Source organism: Molossus molossus, unplaced genomic scaffold (genome assembly GCF_014108415.1).
Source record: "Molossus molossus isolate mMolMol1 unplaced genomic scaffold, mMolMol1.p scaffold_m16_p_4, whole genome shotgun sequence".
Taxonomy (NCBI): domain Eukaryota; kingdom Metazoa; phylum Chordata; class Mammalia; order Chiroptera; family Molossidae; genus Molossus; species Molossus molossus.
The window spans coordinates 21708817-21727115 of NW_023425377.1; the positions used below are offsets into that span (position 1 = coordinate 21708817).

The 18299-nt window shown below is 47.5% G+C and overlaps 1 protein-coding gene across 1 annotated transcript; it reads right to left on the reverse strand.

Annotated features, from left to right (window-relative positions):
• Positions 1-8573: 8573 nt before the first annotated feature.
• On the reverse strand, positions 8574-9530 carry LOC118615967 (ribose-phosphate pyrophosphokinase 2-like). The gene has a single exon (XM_036241277.1). The coding sequence runs from the start codon at positions 9528-9530 to the stop codon at positions 8574-8576; it is 957 nt and encodes a 318-aa protein (XP_036097170.1).
• Positions 9531-18299: the final 8769 nt, after the last annotated feature.

Genomic DNA, 18299 nt, shown 5'->3' on the forward strand with positions numbered 1-18299 from the left:
ATAAGCAAAGGAGGGGATTGACTCCCGCAAGCAAACATCCAGGAGAAGGGTTGGACACCACGTAGGAATACACTCCGCTGCGTGCTGGAGACACGACTCCAGACGCTTCGTCTCACTTTGCAAAGCCCTCTGGCCACGTTGGGAGGATGCAGGGGTAAGATCAGTGGTCAGTGCTCCTGCAGGTCCTTCTGTCAGCTTCCCCTGGGGCCTTTCATCCCCCTGCTGCTCTGCTTCTGGTCTCCTGCCTGCCCTCCAGGAAGGAAGAGGGATAAAGGACAGAGGCCCCCTCCTTTCGCAAGCTCCCCCAGAAGCCCCATGTACTGACTTCTGCTTATAGGTCATTGGCCAGAACCATGTCACATGACCTCCCTGCAATGCCATGGAGTTTAGGAAGCCAAGTACTTTGAGCCAGACCTACAGCTGACTAAACTGGGGGTCTGTTAATTAGGTGGAAGAGGACACAAATAGCGGTGTCTCCCCAAGCTGGTGTAGGGGCTCAGACCAATGGCTCAGGCCAGTCTCCTCTGTCTCTGCCTCTCTGTCTGTCTGTGTCCCTCAGTCCCTCTCTCCACTCCGCTGTCCTTCATGCTGGTTTCGCTCACGGCAGGTCTCCCCTTTGATCTCAGGAAGGCTGCTGGTAGCTGAGCCCTGGAGGAAAAGGCCAGATCTTGGTTGCTTGCATTCCATCTCTGGTTCCTCCTGAAAGGTGACTGGCCGTGGGGGATGGGATGGCGTAGTCTAGTCTCTTGCTCTTTTTCTAAGCTGGGCTAAAAGTGCAGGCGAGGGTATTTTCCAAGAGGGAAATCAAGCCATGGTTCCCCAAAAAGGGGGAAATGAATGCTGGTGGCCCCAACCAATCATAAACAAATACCTACTGCTGGATCTCAGGCATCATCGTGTTCTGAGACTTTTAAATCTCTGAAGGTGTTGCCCCGCCAGCGTGGCTCAGTGGATTGAGTGTTTCCCGGAGAGGTCCCAGTTTGATTCCGGTCAGGATGCACGCCTGGGTTGCGGGCTTGATCCCCAGCAGGGTGCATGCGGGAGGCAGCCTATATATATCTCTCTCTCACATTGATGTTTCTATCTCTCTCCCTTTCTTTCTCTCTAAAAATAAAATAAAATAAAAAATAAAGTAAATCACTGAAGGTGTATCAGAGCTTCCCCCAAAAAATTTAAAATATTTGATTTAAAATTCTGTGTTTCAGATCAGTGGTTCTCAGTGTGGCCTGGGGTCCCTGGGAGTCCCTTGAAGGGTCCACCAGGCCCAAACTGTTTTTATACTACTAAGATATTATTTGCCTGTTTTACTCTCACTCTCTCACAAGTGCACAGTGAAGTTTAGCAGAGGTTACGTGACTACGGCTACATTATGGCTACATGATGTGTGATGTCATTGCTGACAACCAATGAGATGTGTGCTTGTGTATTCTTGTGTTTTAAAAAGATCTTAGTTTCACAAAAAACAAAGATCTTAGTTTTAATTTCAATTATAGTAAACACTGATAACCCACAAAACAAAAGTTCTTTGGGGTTCACAGTAATTTTTAACAACATACAGGGGTCCTGAGACCAAAAGTTTGAGGACCACCATGAAGGGTAGCAGAACAGGCCACTTTGGTATATTTTGGAATGGCCCATTCTGCTACCTGTCAGCTCTTTTTTTTTTTTTAATGTTACGTTTACTTGAAAAATCTTAAATAAGGAACAGCAGACACACGTGTAAGTGTCAATAGCAAATTCTAATACATTCGAGGCCATCATTAGTTCAGCTTCGATGTCAGTCCGTTTCAGCTATAAGTGACGGGAGAGCAATCTAGAAATTTGTTTTGCTCTCATTGAAACAAAATTTGGAGGCAAGTCATCAAGGGCTGGGATTGTGGCTATGTGACTACAGGAGACCCAGCCTAGGTCCATCCTACCCTGCTGCTCTGCCACACTCAGTGTGGCGTTTAAACCTTACGTTCCAAAGTGGCTGCTCAAACTCCAAACACCCCAACTGCATTCTGCCAGCAAGACCTTTCCCAGGAATTGCAAGTCTGGGAAAGGAACACATTTTTAAAAAATTTTAATTATTGATATATATTTTTTAAATTATTGATTTTAGAGAGAGAGGAAAGGAGAAGAAGAGAGAGATAGAAATACTGGTGAGAGAGAACATCGATTGGCCACCTCCTGCATGCCCTCCACTGGGGATCAGGCCCACCACCTGGGCATGTGCCCTGACCGGGAATCGAACCGGTGACCAATCACTGAGCCACATCGGCCGAGAAAGGAACACATTTTTCTCTTCCTTCAAGGTTCTTTTGGCTGGTCTAATAATCACAAATGAGACAGATTAGCAAGAGAAAATAACCAAATTGAGTACATACATATGTATGGGAACCTTGTGTACATGAGAGAGTCCGAAACATCACATGGATGAGAGAGATTCAGAGACAGAAAGGGACATGGGTATATAAGACATCCTGAGCAAGGCATAAAGCAAGATGCCTTGGGGACTTCAAAGGGTTATTGCAGAATGATAAAAAGAGCAGATATTTAGTAAATAGAAGTTTGTCCTGCCATACAGGTGAGTCTAAAAGAAATGACCACCCTGCTGATTTTCTCTCATTATGGGCAAGGCCCCTATTTCAAGTTCTTCCAGGTCTTTAAAGGAAAGGGCAAAAATTATCTTGAGCCTGAAGCTAAAATTGCCTGGAGCTCAAAACAATCTGCACATGGGGCTTCTCTCTCTGGGAGCACACTGAGCCTTTCCCCGCCCCCTCTATCCCCCTGGCGTTACCCTTGCCTTTCTCTCTCCTAAACCCCAAAGGTCCTGCTTTTGCTTCTGAAACTTGCTTCCTGAGCCCACACAGTCCAACTGGCTCACTTCTACTACCTCTGTAACTTTCTAAATAAATGTTCTCGCCCTGGCCGGTTTGGCTCAGTGGTGGAGCATCGGCCCGCGGACCAATGAGTCGAGGGTTTGATTCCAGCCAGGGGCATGCACCTCCATTGTGGTTCGGTCCCCAGCCCTAAATGGGGTCATGCGGGAGGCAGCCAATGTGTCTCTCTCACATCAATGTTTCTTTCTCTCTCCTTCCCACTCTATCTGAAGATAAATGGAAAAATATCCTTGGGTGAGGATTTTAAAAAGTAAATAAATAAAATAAAGATACTCCTTTAAAAACAAAAACAAAAAACTGTCCAGCCATAACTGGTTTAGAAAGAGATCTTGCCTGGCTGGTATGGCTCAGTGGTTGAGCGTCGACCCATGTACCAAGAGGTCACTGGTTTGATTCCCTATCAGAGTATATACCCGGGTTGTGGGCCAAATCCCCAGTCAGGGGCATACAGGAGGCAGCCAACTGATGTTCTCTCTCATCAATGTTTCTATCTCTCTCTCCCTCTCCCCTCCTCTTTCTCTAAAAAATCAATAAAGAAAAAAATTCTTTTTTTAAAGAAAGAGGAGATCTCTGTGGGAAGCTCACTGAGGCCCAGGTGACTGTCCCTAGGCATTTCTAGCTCATAGCGTTACTGGAAAGGGACCGGGCCCTGAGCCGGTTTGCCTAGGGCAGTGTGGGTTCTTGACTTCCTGCGGGAAAGATTTCACAACACAGGTCCAGGTGATTTTTAAGTGAAGAAAGGACTGGGGACATGAGCCCAGGCTGGTCTGCTTTGGCTCACTAAGAAGTCACAGGAAAAGGAGCCTTGGGGGTCAGGCTCAGGGGGTTTACCTGGGATGGGCTGCTGCTGCCCATTGCCACCCTGTTTGCAAGCCTCGTGGGGTCCCTTAGAGTTTAGGAGATGCATTACTGTAGGGGAAGAAGAGGAGGAAGGGGAAGGAGGGAGTACTCCTGGGTGATTAGGGGAGGATCTCAACAGAATATTCATCCGCTTTATGCCAATGTGCCAAAATGAGATTTATTCCCTTAACTGCATCTGTCCTTGGGTGTGGCTGGCAAATGGCACTAATTAGATTTCTACTCTCTATCTCCCTGAATAGATAGAGTACTTTAAGCTATAGTCTCTGGTTGGGGAGGAGAAATGCTAACCATTAACTCTAAGTGTCCTTGGTTTAGGGAATATAGGATTTAGTAGATGTCTGCAAATTGCTTGTCTCACCTTCCCTATTTTGCTTGTTCTGGCTTACTAGCCTGTCTCAATAGTATCACTACCAATAGACTGAGACCCACACAAAACACTAAGCAGTAATGTCTTGTGCTATATACAATGTTACTACCTGCTGCTAAGATGTCACTAGGAAATAGGAATTTTTCAGCTCCATTATAATCTTAAAAAAATTTTTTTTTTTTTTATTATTGATCTTTAGAGAGAGAGGAAGGGAGAGGGCCAGAGAGATAGAAACACTGATAAGAAAGAACATTGACTGGACGCCTCCAGCATGCCCCCAGACTGGAGATTTGGCCCACAACCTCAGCATGTGCCCTGACCAGGAATTGAACCGGCAACCTCTTGGTGCATGGGTCGATGCTCAACCACTGAGCCACATCAGCAGGGCTCCATTATAATCTTATGAGACCACCATTATACACGTGATCTGTTATTGAGCAAAATGCAGCACATTACTATATATATATAAGTTGGTATTTTCTCAATATTATGAATTTTTTAAATTACTGTTCAATGAATTGACTACTGAGGCTGATTCAAGTCTGCAATTGTCATCCAAACCCTGGTTTCAATTTTAAGTTTTTGTGGTCATCAATACTTCCTTTCTTTGACTAGTTTTACAACATTTAGAAATCAATGTTTAAAATCATAAAATAAAATTTATATTGATAAAAACACTACTTTTATCTATTTTTATAACGGGATTCTATGTGTAATTTTATTTGGACTTGGGGTTGTATTATTAAAGAGTTTGGCCCTGGCCAGTTTGGCTCAGAGGTTAGAGCGTCGGCCTGCAGTCCAGAGAGACCCGGGTTCGGTTCCCACTAAGGGCATATACCTCGGTTGCAGTTTGTCCCCGGCCCTGGTTGGTCGAGCGGGTGGCAGCCACTCGATGGGTCCCTTTCTCTCTCTCTCCCTCCCACTCTATCTGAACAAAAAAATGGAAAAATGTCCTCGGGTGAGGATAAAAAAAAAAAAAGAGTTTGACCCTGGCTGGTTTGGCTCAGCAGTTGGAGCATCAGCCTGTGGACCAGAGGGTCCTGGGTTTGGTTCCCGCAAGGGGCACATACCAAAAAAAAATAAAAATAAAATAAAAAATAAAAAGCCCTGGCCACTTTGGCTCAGCACTTGGAGCATCAGCCTGTGGTCCAGAGAGACCCGGGTTCGGTTCCCACTAAGGGCACGTACCTCAGTTGCAATTTGTCCCTGGCTCCGGCTGGGTTGTTCAGATGGCATCCACTCAATGTGTCCCTTTCACATAGCTATTTCTCTCTCTCTCTCTCCCCCTCCCACTCTATCTGAACAAAAAATGGAAAAAATGTCCTCGGGTGAGGATAAAAAAAAAAAGAGTTTGATCTTCTGAAGGTCCCAGATATGTTTTGTTTGGCTACCTTTGTTCTCAAGCAATTTGAATTTGAATGTCTTTAGGCAGGCCAGGTACTGACTGGTTCACCAGAGATTGCACTCCACCCTCTTGAATTAAACTGGGCCACTTCACCAAATTGTATTTCATTTTCTTTTTAAAATATTTTTATTGATTTCAGAGAGAGGAAGGGAGAGGGAGAAATAGAAACATTGATTGGCCGCCTCTTGCACACCCCATAATAGGGATCAAGCCCGCAACCTGGGCATGTGCTCTGACAAGAAATCAAATCAGTGACCTCCTGGTGTGTGGGAAGATGTCCAACCAACTGAGCCACATTGGGCCACTTCACCAAATTTTAACATCTGCCCAATTCCTGCAGGTACCTGAACTGTCACTAGGTAAAATTAGGAATGAAACACAGGCTGCAACCCAGTCAGTGTGGTTCAGTGGTTGAGCGTTGACCCACGCAACAAGAAGTCACCGGTTCGATTCCGTCAGGGTACATGCCCAGGTTGTGGGCCCAATCCCCAGTGGGGGGCACACAGGAGGTGGCCAATCAATGTTCTCTCTCATTGATGTTTCTCTCTCTCTCTCCCCCTCTAAAATCAATAAAGAAAACAAAAATTAAAAAACAAAACAAAACAGGTTACATAAAAGACTATGGTGGAAGTTGAAGTAAAATGTTGGGGAGTCTTGGAGGTGAGCTGAAAATTTTGACCTTGATCCTGTGGGAGGTGGGAAACCAGTGGACCTTGAATTTTAAAGGATTTTGGATTGTTAGGAAAATTCTAGGGTGCGCCTCTTTAAAACCAAGGGTCAAACAATTTATTCTGTGGATGAGACTAGGAGAACAAGGCCAGGTTAAAACAAAGCAGATAGGAATGGCCTGAGGTTAGTTATCAGTGGAGAGGACTGGGTGTGTCTCCTAGGAAATCTGGGAGTCTTTAAGGAAAAAAAATGGGTGAGATCCGTCTCAGCTTCTAGACTGCTTTTTATGGTCATTAGTATTATAAAAAACACTCATAAACAAGAATTTGATTGGTTTCTTGAGAGTTCCAAGCAAAGTTCCTTGGGCCATTAAACCCAGAGAATAGGTTGAATGACCAGGGCCAAGGTTGGTTTGCTGGGTCCTGTGGGGAAGCTGGAGCAGATAGTCAACTGGAGGTCACATTCCAGGAAGCCTGGGTGGGACCGAAAGTTGCTTCTGCCTCTGACAAACTGGATTGTGTGGACTGAGTGGTCAATAGGCAGTGAAATAGCTGCTGTTTATTGGGCTTTTTTGTGTGCCAGCCATTGTGCTAGGCTTTTTATATGAATTATCCCCCGAATCTTCTTAATTGCTATGCTACATGGAGATAAATACCATTATCCCCATTCTACAGACGAGAAAGATGAGATAGTAAGGTTAAAACAATTCTTCGGATTGATTCCTATTGATAAGGTAAGTTAAGAAATATACTTGGCCCTAGCCAGTGTGGCTCAGTGGTTACAGCATCCGCTGTAACAGGGTTGCAGGTTCAATCCCCAGTTCCTGTCAGAGCACAGGTGGGAGGCAACCAATCGATGTGCCTCTCTCACATTGATGTTTCTCTCGCTCTCCCTCCCTCCCTCCCTCTTTCTCCTTTCGTCCCTTCCACTCTCTCTAAAAAAAATCAATGGAAAAAATATTGTGGGTGAGGATTAACAAAAACAAACAAACAAACTTGGATTACTTTATGTTAGCTCTTCTCAGGTAAATGGGAAAGTTTGATATGTTTATTCTGGTACTTGCTGAGATGAGAAAGGCCTTGGGCTAGTGTGTTTTGTCCCTTGGCATAGTAGGTTGACCCTTTCTCCATTTACAGCACTCTGGTTTCCCCTGGAGGACCCCTCCTCCCACTCTCAGCACCTGTATGGGGTGCAAAGACTCTGCCTCCTGCTTCAGGGGGAAGAATGCCTTTACTTTGGTCCATCAGAGCATGGCAGCCCCGGGCACAGGGAGTCAGGTGGTGTTCTTTCAGCTGCTCCAAAATGCAGTTGGTCTGGGAGGAAGAGTCAGGACACTGGAGTAGGTAGAAGGCCTGGGAGAAAAATGCCTCAGATTCCTTCCAAAATATACCACTAGGCCCATGTCTGTTTTTCAAAATAGCTAACATTCTCTTGGAAATGGCAGCTTAGAGCTAGACTTTAAGCTAGCACCGTGAAGGCAGGGACTGTGTCCCCCTGCATCCCAGGACCAAGCATCGTCGTTTGATAAACGATTGTTGAATGACTGGATGAGCTGTCAGTCACATAAATCACTTACTGAACCACAGGCTGACATACTTTGAGGAATCCTAGAGATATTTTAGTCTGATTTCTCCATCTTACGGAGGAATAAACAAGACAAAGGGGCTTCCAGCAAGACCAGAACTGAGGTTAGATTCCCGGCCTCCTATCCCCAGTCCTGGGTTTACTTTATGATACCAGAGCTTCTCAAGGTGGATGCTGACCACTTTTTTGTTCCGAAGATGATTTTATTTATTTATTTATGTATTTATTTATTTTAGATGTCTAATGTTTACCCAAAAATGTGTGAGTGGTCATCGTAAACTACATAAAATTTGGTCCACATTAAGCACAATAACAAAACAATACAAAATTCACAGTATTATAAATTTTCTAAAGTTTTCTTAGAAGGGCTCACTTTATATAGTGTTTTATCAAAATGTCCATAGGCATTATCATTATATATCTACATAGATGCCTTTATCCTAGAGTCACTTTTTGGCAACCCTGAAATATATAAATTATGAACTTCCACATAGGCATTTATATACTCAAAAGTTGTGGCCTCAAAATACTGACAGAACAAAGAAAAAAGTCACCTATCAGAACAAGTCAAGCAGACAAAAATACTTCTGATTTATGACAGTGCACAAATCAAATAACCACCACCCTCCCCGCAAACTGGAAATAAATGGTCTGGAGCTATAGAAGGGAGAAACAATGGATCCCGGAGGATACAAAGATCTGATGCTTTTGGGTTCTAATTGCTGAGTCCTAAAGCTACAAAATCAGATACATACATACTAGTCAGAAGCCAGCAGGCCTGCTCCATGCTCCCATCCCGGATTTACAGCGGGACATGGCTGAACAGGTAAGACACAGATTCACCGTTGTGGGTCCTGCGGATCGCCTCGGCCAAGATCATCGAAATGTCAATAACCTGGATCTTGGAGCACTGAATCATTTTGTCCTCCTGTGGAATTGTGTTTGTGACGACAACCGCCTCAAAGGAGGCGCTATTTATTCTGGAAATAGCCGGCCCAGAGAAGATCCCATGAGTGAGGATAGCGTAGACTTTGGTGGCTCCAGCCGAGATCAGCTTGTCAGCAGCGTGGCAGATTGTGCCGCACGTGTCGGCCATGTCATCCACGAGGATGGCCACACGGTTCTTCACGTCGCCCACCAGGACCATCCGGTCCACTTCGTTCGCCTTCTTCCTCTCTTTGTGAATCAAGGCAAATTCCACGTTCAACCTGTCCGCGATGGACGTGACCCTTTTGGCCCCGCCCGCGTCGGGGGAGACGATGATGCAGTTCTTCCAGTCGCTGATGTTCTCCCGAATCCACCGCAGGACCGCGGGCTCCGCGTACAGGTTATCCACGGGAATGTCAAAGAACCCCTGGATCTGAGACGCATGCAGGTCCATGGTGATGATGTGATCGGCGCCAGCGACGGACAGCATATTGGCCACGAGTTTCGCAGAAATCGGAGCGCGACTCCTGTCCTTTTTGTCTTGGCGGGCGTAAGGGAAGCACGGGATCACCGCGGTCACCCTGGACGACGACGCCATCTTGCAGGCGTTGATCATGATGAGCAGTTCCATCAGGTTGTCATTGATCTCTCCACAGCCACTCTGGATGATGTAAACGTCCTCCCCTCTCACGCTCTCACCGATCTCCACTCTGGTCTCCTGGTTGCTGAACTTCTTGGCCACCACCTTGCCCAGCTCCAGGCCCAGCCGGTCGGCCACACGCTGGGACAGGTCCTGGTGCGAGCTGCCGCTGAAGAGCACGATGTTGGTCATCTCGAGCTTCGAGGGGCGATGGGCGCGGCGGAGGCGGAGGTAGCGGGGGCACCAGAGCCGCAGAGGAGCCGGAAAGCGCACTGCGGGCGATGGAGGAAGTGCGGGGAATAGCCGCGGGAGGCGGAGCTACGGGAGGCGGAGCTCCTGAGGATGGTTTATACCGGAGGCGGAGCCACGGGAGGCGGAGCTCCTGAGGATGGTTTATACCGGAGGCGGAGCCACGGGAGGCGGAGCTCCTGAGGATGGTTTATACCGGAGGCGGAGCTACGGGAGGCGGAGCTCCTGAGGATGGTTTATACCGGAGGCGGAGCTACGGGAGGCAGAGCTCCTGAGGATGGTTTATACCGGAGGCGGAGCCACGGGAGGCGGAGCTCCTGAGGATGGTTTATACCGGAGGCGGAGCTACGGGAGGCGGAGCTCCTGAGGATGGTTTATACCGGAGGCGGAGCCACGGGAGGCGGAGCTCCTGAGGATGGTTTATACCGGAGGCGGAGCTACGGGAGGCGGAGCTCCTGAGGATGGTTTATACCGGAGGCGGAGCTACGGGAGGCGGAGCTCCTGAGGATGGTTTATACCGGAGGCGGAGCTACGGGAGGCGGAGCTCCTGAGGATGGTTTATACCGGAGGCGGAGCCACGGGAGGCGGAGCTCCTGAGGATGGTTTATACCGGAGGCGGAGCTACAGGAGGCGGAGCTCCTGAGGATGGTTTATACCGGAGGCGGAGCCACGGGAGGCGGAGCTCCTGAGGATGGTTTATACCGGAGGCGGAGCTACAGGAGGCGGAGCTCCTGAGGATGGTTTATACCGGAGGCGGAGCTACGGGAGGCGGAGCTCCTGAGGATGGTTTTATACCGGAGGCGGAGCCACGGGAGGCGGAGCTCCTGAGGATGGTTTATACCGGAGGCGGAGCTCCTGAGGATGGTTTTATACCGGAGGCGGAGCCACGGGAGGCGGAGCTCCTGAGGATGGTTTACACCGGAGGCGGAGCCACGGGAGGCGGAGCTCCTGAGGATGGTTTATACCGGAGGCGGAGCTACGGGAGGCGGAGCTCCTGAAGATGATTTTAGCAGGAAATTACGTTTAATCCAGAGAGTAAGTAAATGATTTTCTTTTGCCGTCTTTTCCAAGCCTGATCACACAGAGGAGAAAGTCTTAGTGAGGAGCCATTAAATAGCTAACACCTTCCTAGCACTTGCTACTCTTTGTTTTTGTTTTTTTATCCTCACCCGAGGACATATTTCCATCTTTTGTTCAGGTAGAGTGGGAGGGAGAGAGAGGAACAGAGAGAGAGAGAAACATCGACGTGAAAGGGACACATCGAGTGGCTGCCACCCACACAACCGACCAGGGCCGGGGACAAACTGCAACCGAGGTATGCGCCCTTAGCAGGAACCGAACCCGGGTCTCTCAGGACCGCAGGCCGACACTCTAACCGCTGAGCCAAACCGGCCAGGGCTCTTTGTTTGTTTTTATTTACTTTTTCTTTATTGATTTTAGAGGGAGAAGGGAGAGAAAGAGAGGGATAGAAACATTGATGAGAGAGAACATCTACTGGCCGCCTCCTGCATGTCCCACCCCCTTCTCCCCACCCCTGGGATTTGGCCCACAACCTGGCATGTGCCCTGACCGCGAATCCAACCAGCCACCTCTTGGTTCATGGGTCCACACTCAACCAGTGAGCCACACCAGCGGGACTGGTTTTTTTATTTTTTTTTATTTTTTAACAAGGGAGCTAAATTTGGCTCAGAGCCTTCACAATAACAGGATTAATTTAAGGTTTTATGGAAAATTTCTAGCATAAGAAAATAATATTATTAACCTCCCATGTACCCATCACCTAGCTTCGATTACTATCAATATTTTATCAGGCTTGTTTTACATAGCCATCCCCATCACACACTTTCTTTTCAGCAGTATTTCAAACCCTGTCTCAAGGGTTATATCATTATTCTCATAAATAGTTCAGTATGTATAGCTAACATATAAAATCTTTTTTTCAGTCTAGCCATGATTCCATCATCTCACCTATGAAAAATAATTCCTTAATATCGCCCAATACTAGTCTGCGTTCAAATTTTCCAGATTATCTCTTATTTATATTTGGTTGCTTTGAACTAAGATACAAAGAAACCCACACCCTACACTTTATTCTTATGTCTCAATCTTTTGGAGCTCCTCCCTACCCCCTTTTTGCATGCCATTATTTATTGAGAAAACCACGTTATTTGTCTGCAGAATTTCCCACATCTTGGATTTGACTGGTTGGATTCTTGTGTGTGTTTTGTTTTGTTTTGTTTTAACGTGTTCCACTATTCTCTTTGTAGTTCCTGTTAACTAGTAGCTTCAGATTCAGATTGGTACTGAAAATGGTTCCTAAGGAACAGAATCTTTTTTTTTTTTCCTTTTAAAAAGAATATGTTTTTATTGATTCTAGAGAGAGAGGAAGAAAGAGGGAGAGAGAAAAACATCGATGTGAGAGAGAAACATCCATTGACTGTCTCCTGGACCCTCCCACTCCCCATAGAGCCCACAACCTGGGCAGGTGGCCTGATGGGAAATCAAAACAGGGGTGCTTTGGTGCACTGGATGTTGCTCAACCAACTGAGCCACACCAGCCAGAGCTTTTGTTTTGTTTTTCTTTTTTAGAAACAGAGTCTTAAAGATGAGTTTTCTGAATTGCCTCTGGTCTGATTAGATGTAAAGGTACGGGTGACCTTGTTTCCAGGGCTAAAGGGGACATCTGTAGCGTAGGCCATGTGGGGCCAATACAGTTACTCCAACTATTAGCCATAGATCTTCGTGATCAAGTACCTAGAGAAGGCAAGGCTCTGAGTGACCGAGTATTTGCTGGCATAGAACATCTTAGTGAAAATAAGGAGGATAATGTAGCTGACTGGTTGCTTCTCAGTGTGCTGGAGAAGGCAGGGAAAGAAAATGATGAGCTCAGGGTTTCAAATTCCTAGCTCAAATTATTATGGACTTTTCACTCCATTTTTGTATTTAAAAATTTTATCTCCTGGGTTGTAAATGTTGGTTGCTAATGATATGAACATAATTTATTTGTTTTATCATATATATAGTTTATTGCCCTGGTTGGTTTACCTCAGCGGTTAGAGCGTCAGCCTGTGGACCAGAGAGTCCCCGGTTCGGTTTCCACTAAGGGCATGTACCTCTATTGCAGTTTGTCCCTGCCCTGGTTGGGGTTTTGTGGGTGGCAACTAGTTGATGTGTCTCTCTCACGTCGATGTTTCTCTCTCTCTCTTCCTTCCTCTCTCCCTCCCGCTCTATCTGAAGATAAATGCAAAAATGTCCTCGGATCAGGAAAAAAACTCTCCAAAAACAAAACATATAATAATTTATTTCTTTATCCTACTGTTTTCAAGATACCAATATTAATACTAAGAATAAGACTTCTGAATGTATTTTTCCCATAGTATGCATCTCAGTAAGGATGAATGGCCAAAATACTGTTAAATGTAGTTGAAGTAATGATTCTTAGGGTGGTTATGCCACCAACTGGATATACAATTAGGTTCTTTGTTTCTGTACTTTATTTTTAGAATTTATTTATCTCTTTGACATAATTTAGTTTTTTAAAATTATGCAAAACATTTAGTAGTGCCTGGGCCGGATAGCACCGTTGGTTAGAACATTGTCCCAATACGCCAAGGTTGAGGGTTTGATCCCTGGTCAGGGCACAGTGAATCAACCAATGAATGCATCAGTAAGTGGGACAACAAACCCATGTTTCTCTCTCTCTAAAAATTAAAAAAAAATTTTTTTTCTTTATTGATTTTAGAGAGAGAGAGGAAGAGAGAGATAGAAACATCGATGAGAGAGAACATCGATTGGCCGCCTCCTGCATGCCCCCCACTGGGGATTTGGCCCACAACCTGGGCATGTGCCCTGACTAGAAATCGAACTGACGACCCCTTGGTGCATGGGTCGACGCTCAACCAGTGAGCCACCCCAGCCAAGCGTCTAAAAATTTAATTTAAAAAAATCTAGTAGTTTCAAAATTAGAACAAGGTATACTCTCAGAAATAACTCTTACCAACCACCCATCCCACCCAAGGCAACCATTTCTATTAAGATTTGGTTTATCTCCCAATTGTTTCCCTTTGAAAACGCAAGCCAATATGGACACATGGTTCTAGTTCTCTCTCTCCCTCGCTCTCTGAACTGTATGCTGTACCTTGGTTTTTTGTTGCTGGTTTGTTTTTCACTTATGTGTCTGGAGATCATTTTATAGCCTTATATAGAAATCCTTTCTTGTTCCTTGTTCCTTTTTACACTGCATTAGAATTTAATAGCATACTTTTATTACGACTGTGTCAATCTCTTTCTATTCATGACAAGAATATCAGTCAGGCTCCTGACAGGAAACAGGTGGCATTTTCAAAGTGGGTGATCTGAGAATTCACTCAGGGGACCATTTATGCAGATGTAGGCCCTGTGGAGGTCAACCAGAGGAATGGCACTGATCCCCAGGGCCAGCAACTGCACGGGGTCTGAGGGACCTCGGGACAGGAGCTAGGCCCAGGGCTGGGGACACAACCAGCCCTTTTGTGACCGCTAGGGAAGGAGATGAGGTCGTAAATACTCCCACGGCACTCTTCTTCCTCCCTCTTCCCGACCTCCTCCCGCTGCTCCCACGGACCAACCCCACACGGAAGCACAGGCCAGGGGCGCCCTGATGCAGATGGAAGGCCAGCCCCTGGCCCAGAGCACGTGGGGCGGGTGGAGAGTGGTCCCAGGGGCAAACAGGACACACTGGCCTAGCAAGTGATGCCCTTTTTCATGTACTAGTGATAGAAGTTTTCCTTTAAGTTAAATGTACTTATGGCTTTTTCTGTTTTGTTTTGTTTTTTTTGTTTAATCCTCACCCGAGGACATTTTTGCATTTATCTTCAGATTGAGCGGGAGGGAGAGAGGGAGGAAGGGAGAGAGAACCATTGATATGGGAGAGACACATCGACCGGTTGCCACCCACAAAACCCCAACCAGGGCTGGGGATGAACCGCAATTGAGGTATGTGCCCGTAGTGGGAACTGAACCCAGGACTCCCTGGTTTGCGGGCTGATGCTCTAACCGCTGAGCCAAACTGGCCAGGGCTGTGCTTATGTTTTTTAAAATGAGTTTAAATAAGTCCTGGTCAGTTATGCTCAGTGGTTAGATCATCGGCCCGAGGACCAAAGGGTTGCAGGTTCGTCCCGGCCCTGGGACGGGTTGTGCGGGAGGCAACCGATTGATGTGTTTCTCTCATATCGATGTTTCTTTCTCTCTCTCTCCCTCCCTTTTTCCCTTCCATTCTATCTAAAAATGAATGGAAAAGTATCCTGGGGTGAGGATTAACAACAACAAGAAAAACCCAGAGTTCAAATAATACCACGGGGATGAGGAAGCAGCCAAAGTGGAGAAGGAGGTGCCAGATGACTGAGGTCTGGGAGTCCGCGCAGGACCACACTGCCCCCTTGTATTCCAGGTAACGGCTCCTCTCTGGCTGCCTCCCTCTGGACCTGTGAGGATTGCTAAGAACCATTAGGCAAATGGCCTTTTTAATTGGAAAGAGCAGGAGAGGCCCTGGGAGGTCCCCGAGTGAAGGGGTTTGAGAGCCCCTGAAATGGATCCATGCTCTCCTGGGCACCCCGTGGCCCTGCTCCCCCACCCCGAACCCACTCCCTTGGCCTCCCTCCCAGGGAGCACAGGGCCTTCTTTCTTACTCCTTGGCCGGCCGAGCAGCTAAGGGAAGCTGGGCACTGCCTGCTTTGGGGCTGAGAGTCTGGGCTGGAAACTAGAGAAGGACCTTAACGGGTGGCAGGGTCCCCTGCCTGTATTCAGTCCAAGACCCACCTGGCCCTGGCTCACAAGCCAGCCATGGCCTGAGGACCAGGTAATAACCTCCAAGAAGCTTCATTTCTCTCCAAGGACCGGGGAGGCAGAAAGCTGTGCGAGTGGGAGACGAAAGGGACAAAACAGACAGTTCTAGCAGGAGGCGACCCTCTTACCTTTTCTTTTGTCTTTTTTTTTTTTTTGGTGGTACATGCCCCTAGCGGGAACTGAACCCAAGACTCTGGTCCGCAGGCTGACGCTCAACCGCTGAGCCAATCTGGCCAGGGCTTACCTTTTCTTTAAAAATTTTTTTTTCTTTATTGATTTTAGAGAGATGGAGATAGAGGGAGAGATAGGAAGGGAGAGGGAGAGAGATAGAAACATCAGTGAGAGAGAACATTGATTAGCCACCTCCTGCATGTCTCCAACTGGGAATCAGGCCCACAACCTGGGCGTGTGACCGGGAATTGAACCGGCGATCTCTTGGTGCATGGATCAACACTCAACCACTGAGCCACACCGGCCGGGCCCTCTTGCCTGTTCTTTGGCTCCATCTCTAGATCTAATGTCTTGCTGAGCTGAGTGAGCCCCGCCGCCGGGCTGGGCCCTGTGCAAATGCTAGGGACACAGTTGAGGCAGGTATCACTTCTCCACCCATGAGCCCCCAGTGCATGAGGAGGACAGACGAGGAAACAGCTGCGGGGCCTCTAGGGCAGGTACCCAACCCAGACCTTGGGAGTCAGAGAAGCTTCCAAAGGAAGTGATGTCTAGGCTGAGAACTGAAGGATGGAAGGAGTGAGCCATTTCAGCCCACAGGGAAACCGTTCCCAGGCAGCGGGAACTGTTCAGGCAGCTGCAGGGTCAGGAGATCCTGGCTGACGGGTCAGGCTATTAGAATGTGTTGGTGGGGGGTTGGGGGCTGCAGGGCCAGGCTATGCAGAGAACCTAGCCACCTTAAGGAGCTGGGAGGGTATGAGGCTAAGGCACTGGAGGTGGCTGCCTGTGGGCCAAGCACTTTTCAGAGCTGGAGAACCCTTCCGAGGCATGACCCACAGCCCTTGGTGCTCAGAATGTGGCAGAGGGATTTCAGACATCAACACAGCTCTGAGGGACGCTGGCATCCCCAGCTCCCAGATTTCTTATGAGTGGCGCCCCTGACCTCTATCTCCTTGACCCCACATCTCTGAAAGGCAGCAGCCTCAGGCCTGAGAGCCCAGGTTTCACAAGGAAGGAGGGAGAAGGCCCATCCCTGGCTCCTGTTGGCCCCTCCACCCGCCCTGGCTCTGTTCCTGCTCGCTCCTCCTCCGCCTGAATCCACAGTGTTTGTCTCCTCTCTGGGCCTCGGCTCCCACGTCAACAGTTCTCGTCCCTGCCCCCAGGGCTTTACTTCTGCTTGTGAGACTGGTGATAGCATCTTTCTCTGGTGGTTCTTCTCTCTCTTCCTTGCCCTCTATATCTAAGTCTATTTTAAAAGCATAGAACTATATGCTCATAAGAAATTCAATAGAGAAGTATAAAGAAGTGAATATACAGGTCCTCCTCATCTCCGTTTTCCACTCCAATCCATCCCCTCTCCGGCGGCTACCACTGTTCATGCTTTTGTATGTCTGTGTGGCTCACCCTGGTCTCTGCTTTGGGCTATCTCTCCCTCACTCTCTCCCCACCCCCTCTGTATGTGTAGGTTTGACTGGGACTCGGTCCCTCTGCCTTCATCTCTGTTTCTCTGTGTGTATCTCTCAGTGTCTCTCTGTCTCTTTCCCTCCCTCTCTCTCTGTCTCTGCCTCTCACTCGCTCCATCTTTTTTATTTTTTTAAATATTTTTTCTTTATTGATTTTAAAAAGAGAGGAAGGAAGAGGGAGAGATAGAAACATTGATGAGAGAGAATATGGATTGGCTGCCTCCTGCATGCCCCCCACTGGAAATCGGGCCCACAACCTGGCCATGTGCCCTGACCAGGAATCGAACCAGCGACCTCTTGGTGCGTGGGTCGACGCTCAACCACTGAGCCACACCGGCCAGGCTCGCTCCCTCTATCTTCATCTGTGTCTCAGTCAGTGTACTTCGGCCTCTCATCAAAATATGGTTCTTTAAAAGTTAAAATCATGCCCTGACCAGGTAGTTCAGTTGGTTAGAGCATTGTCTGGATATACCAAGTTTGCAGGTTCAATCCTCAGTCAGGGCACATACAAGAATCAACCAATGAATGCATGACTATGTAGATCAACAAATCAATGTTTCTCTCTCTCTCCCTCTAAAAATCAATTGGAACAAATTTTAAGTTAAAATCACGACTCTCACACAAATAAAAAACGAGTGCATGCCAGTCTGATTTCTTTGCACAATGTGAAACTGAGCAGAATGGCAAAACAGACTCAGAGGGAAATCATGTATATATAGGCACGGAAAGAATACTAGGAAAAGGCTTGGTCAAATGCAAACCTGGGTCATGTCCTACAAGGCATTACAACTAACCTCCGGGTTCTTCTTTAACTGGACCGAAATCTATGAGCTAATATGTAACTTCAGAGTCGGAGCCCTAATCAATAGTAGATAGCAAGTCGAACAGGAATAAGATGCATCCCCTAGAGAAGAGGCTGACCCTGTTAAGCCATGCTCCAGGCTGCTGTCAGAGGACACGCAATCCCTCTTTTGTCTTCTTGCTAAGATTTGGGGACGTTTTCTCCACATCTGATCCTGGGTCTGCCTCTTCCTCTCACCGTCTCCTCACCTGTCTCTCTCTTGACCATGACAGACTCTCTCTTTCTTCCTTGGACTCTGTCCCTTTGTCTTGATTTGAACAATGTACTTTAGTACTGTTACCTGGGAGTCAACTGTGTGTGCTAGACCTGCGCCAGGAGCTGTGGGGACAGGACAGAGCCCGATCCGACGTGCCCTTGCCACTCTGTCTGCATTTCTCTCCAGAACCGGGAGGAATG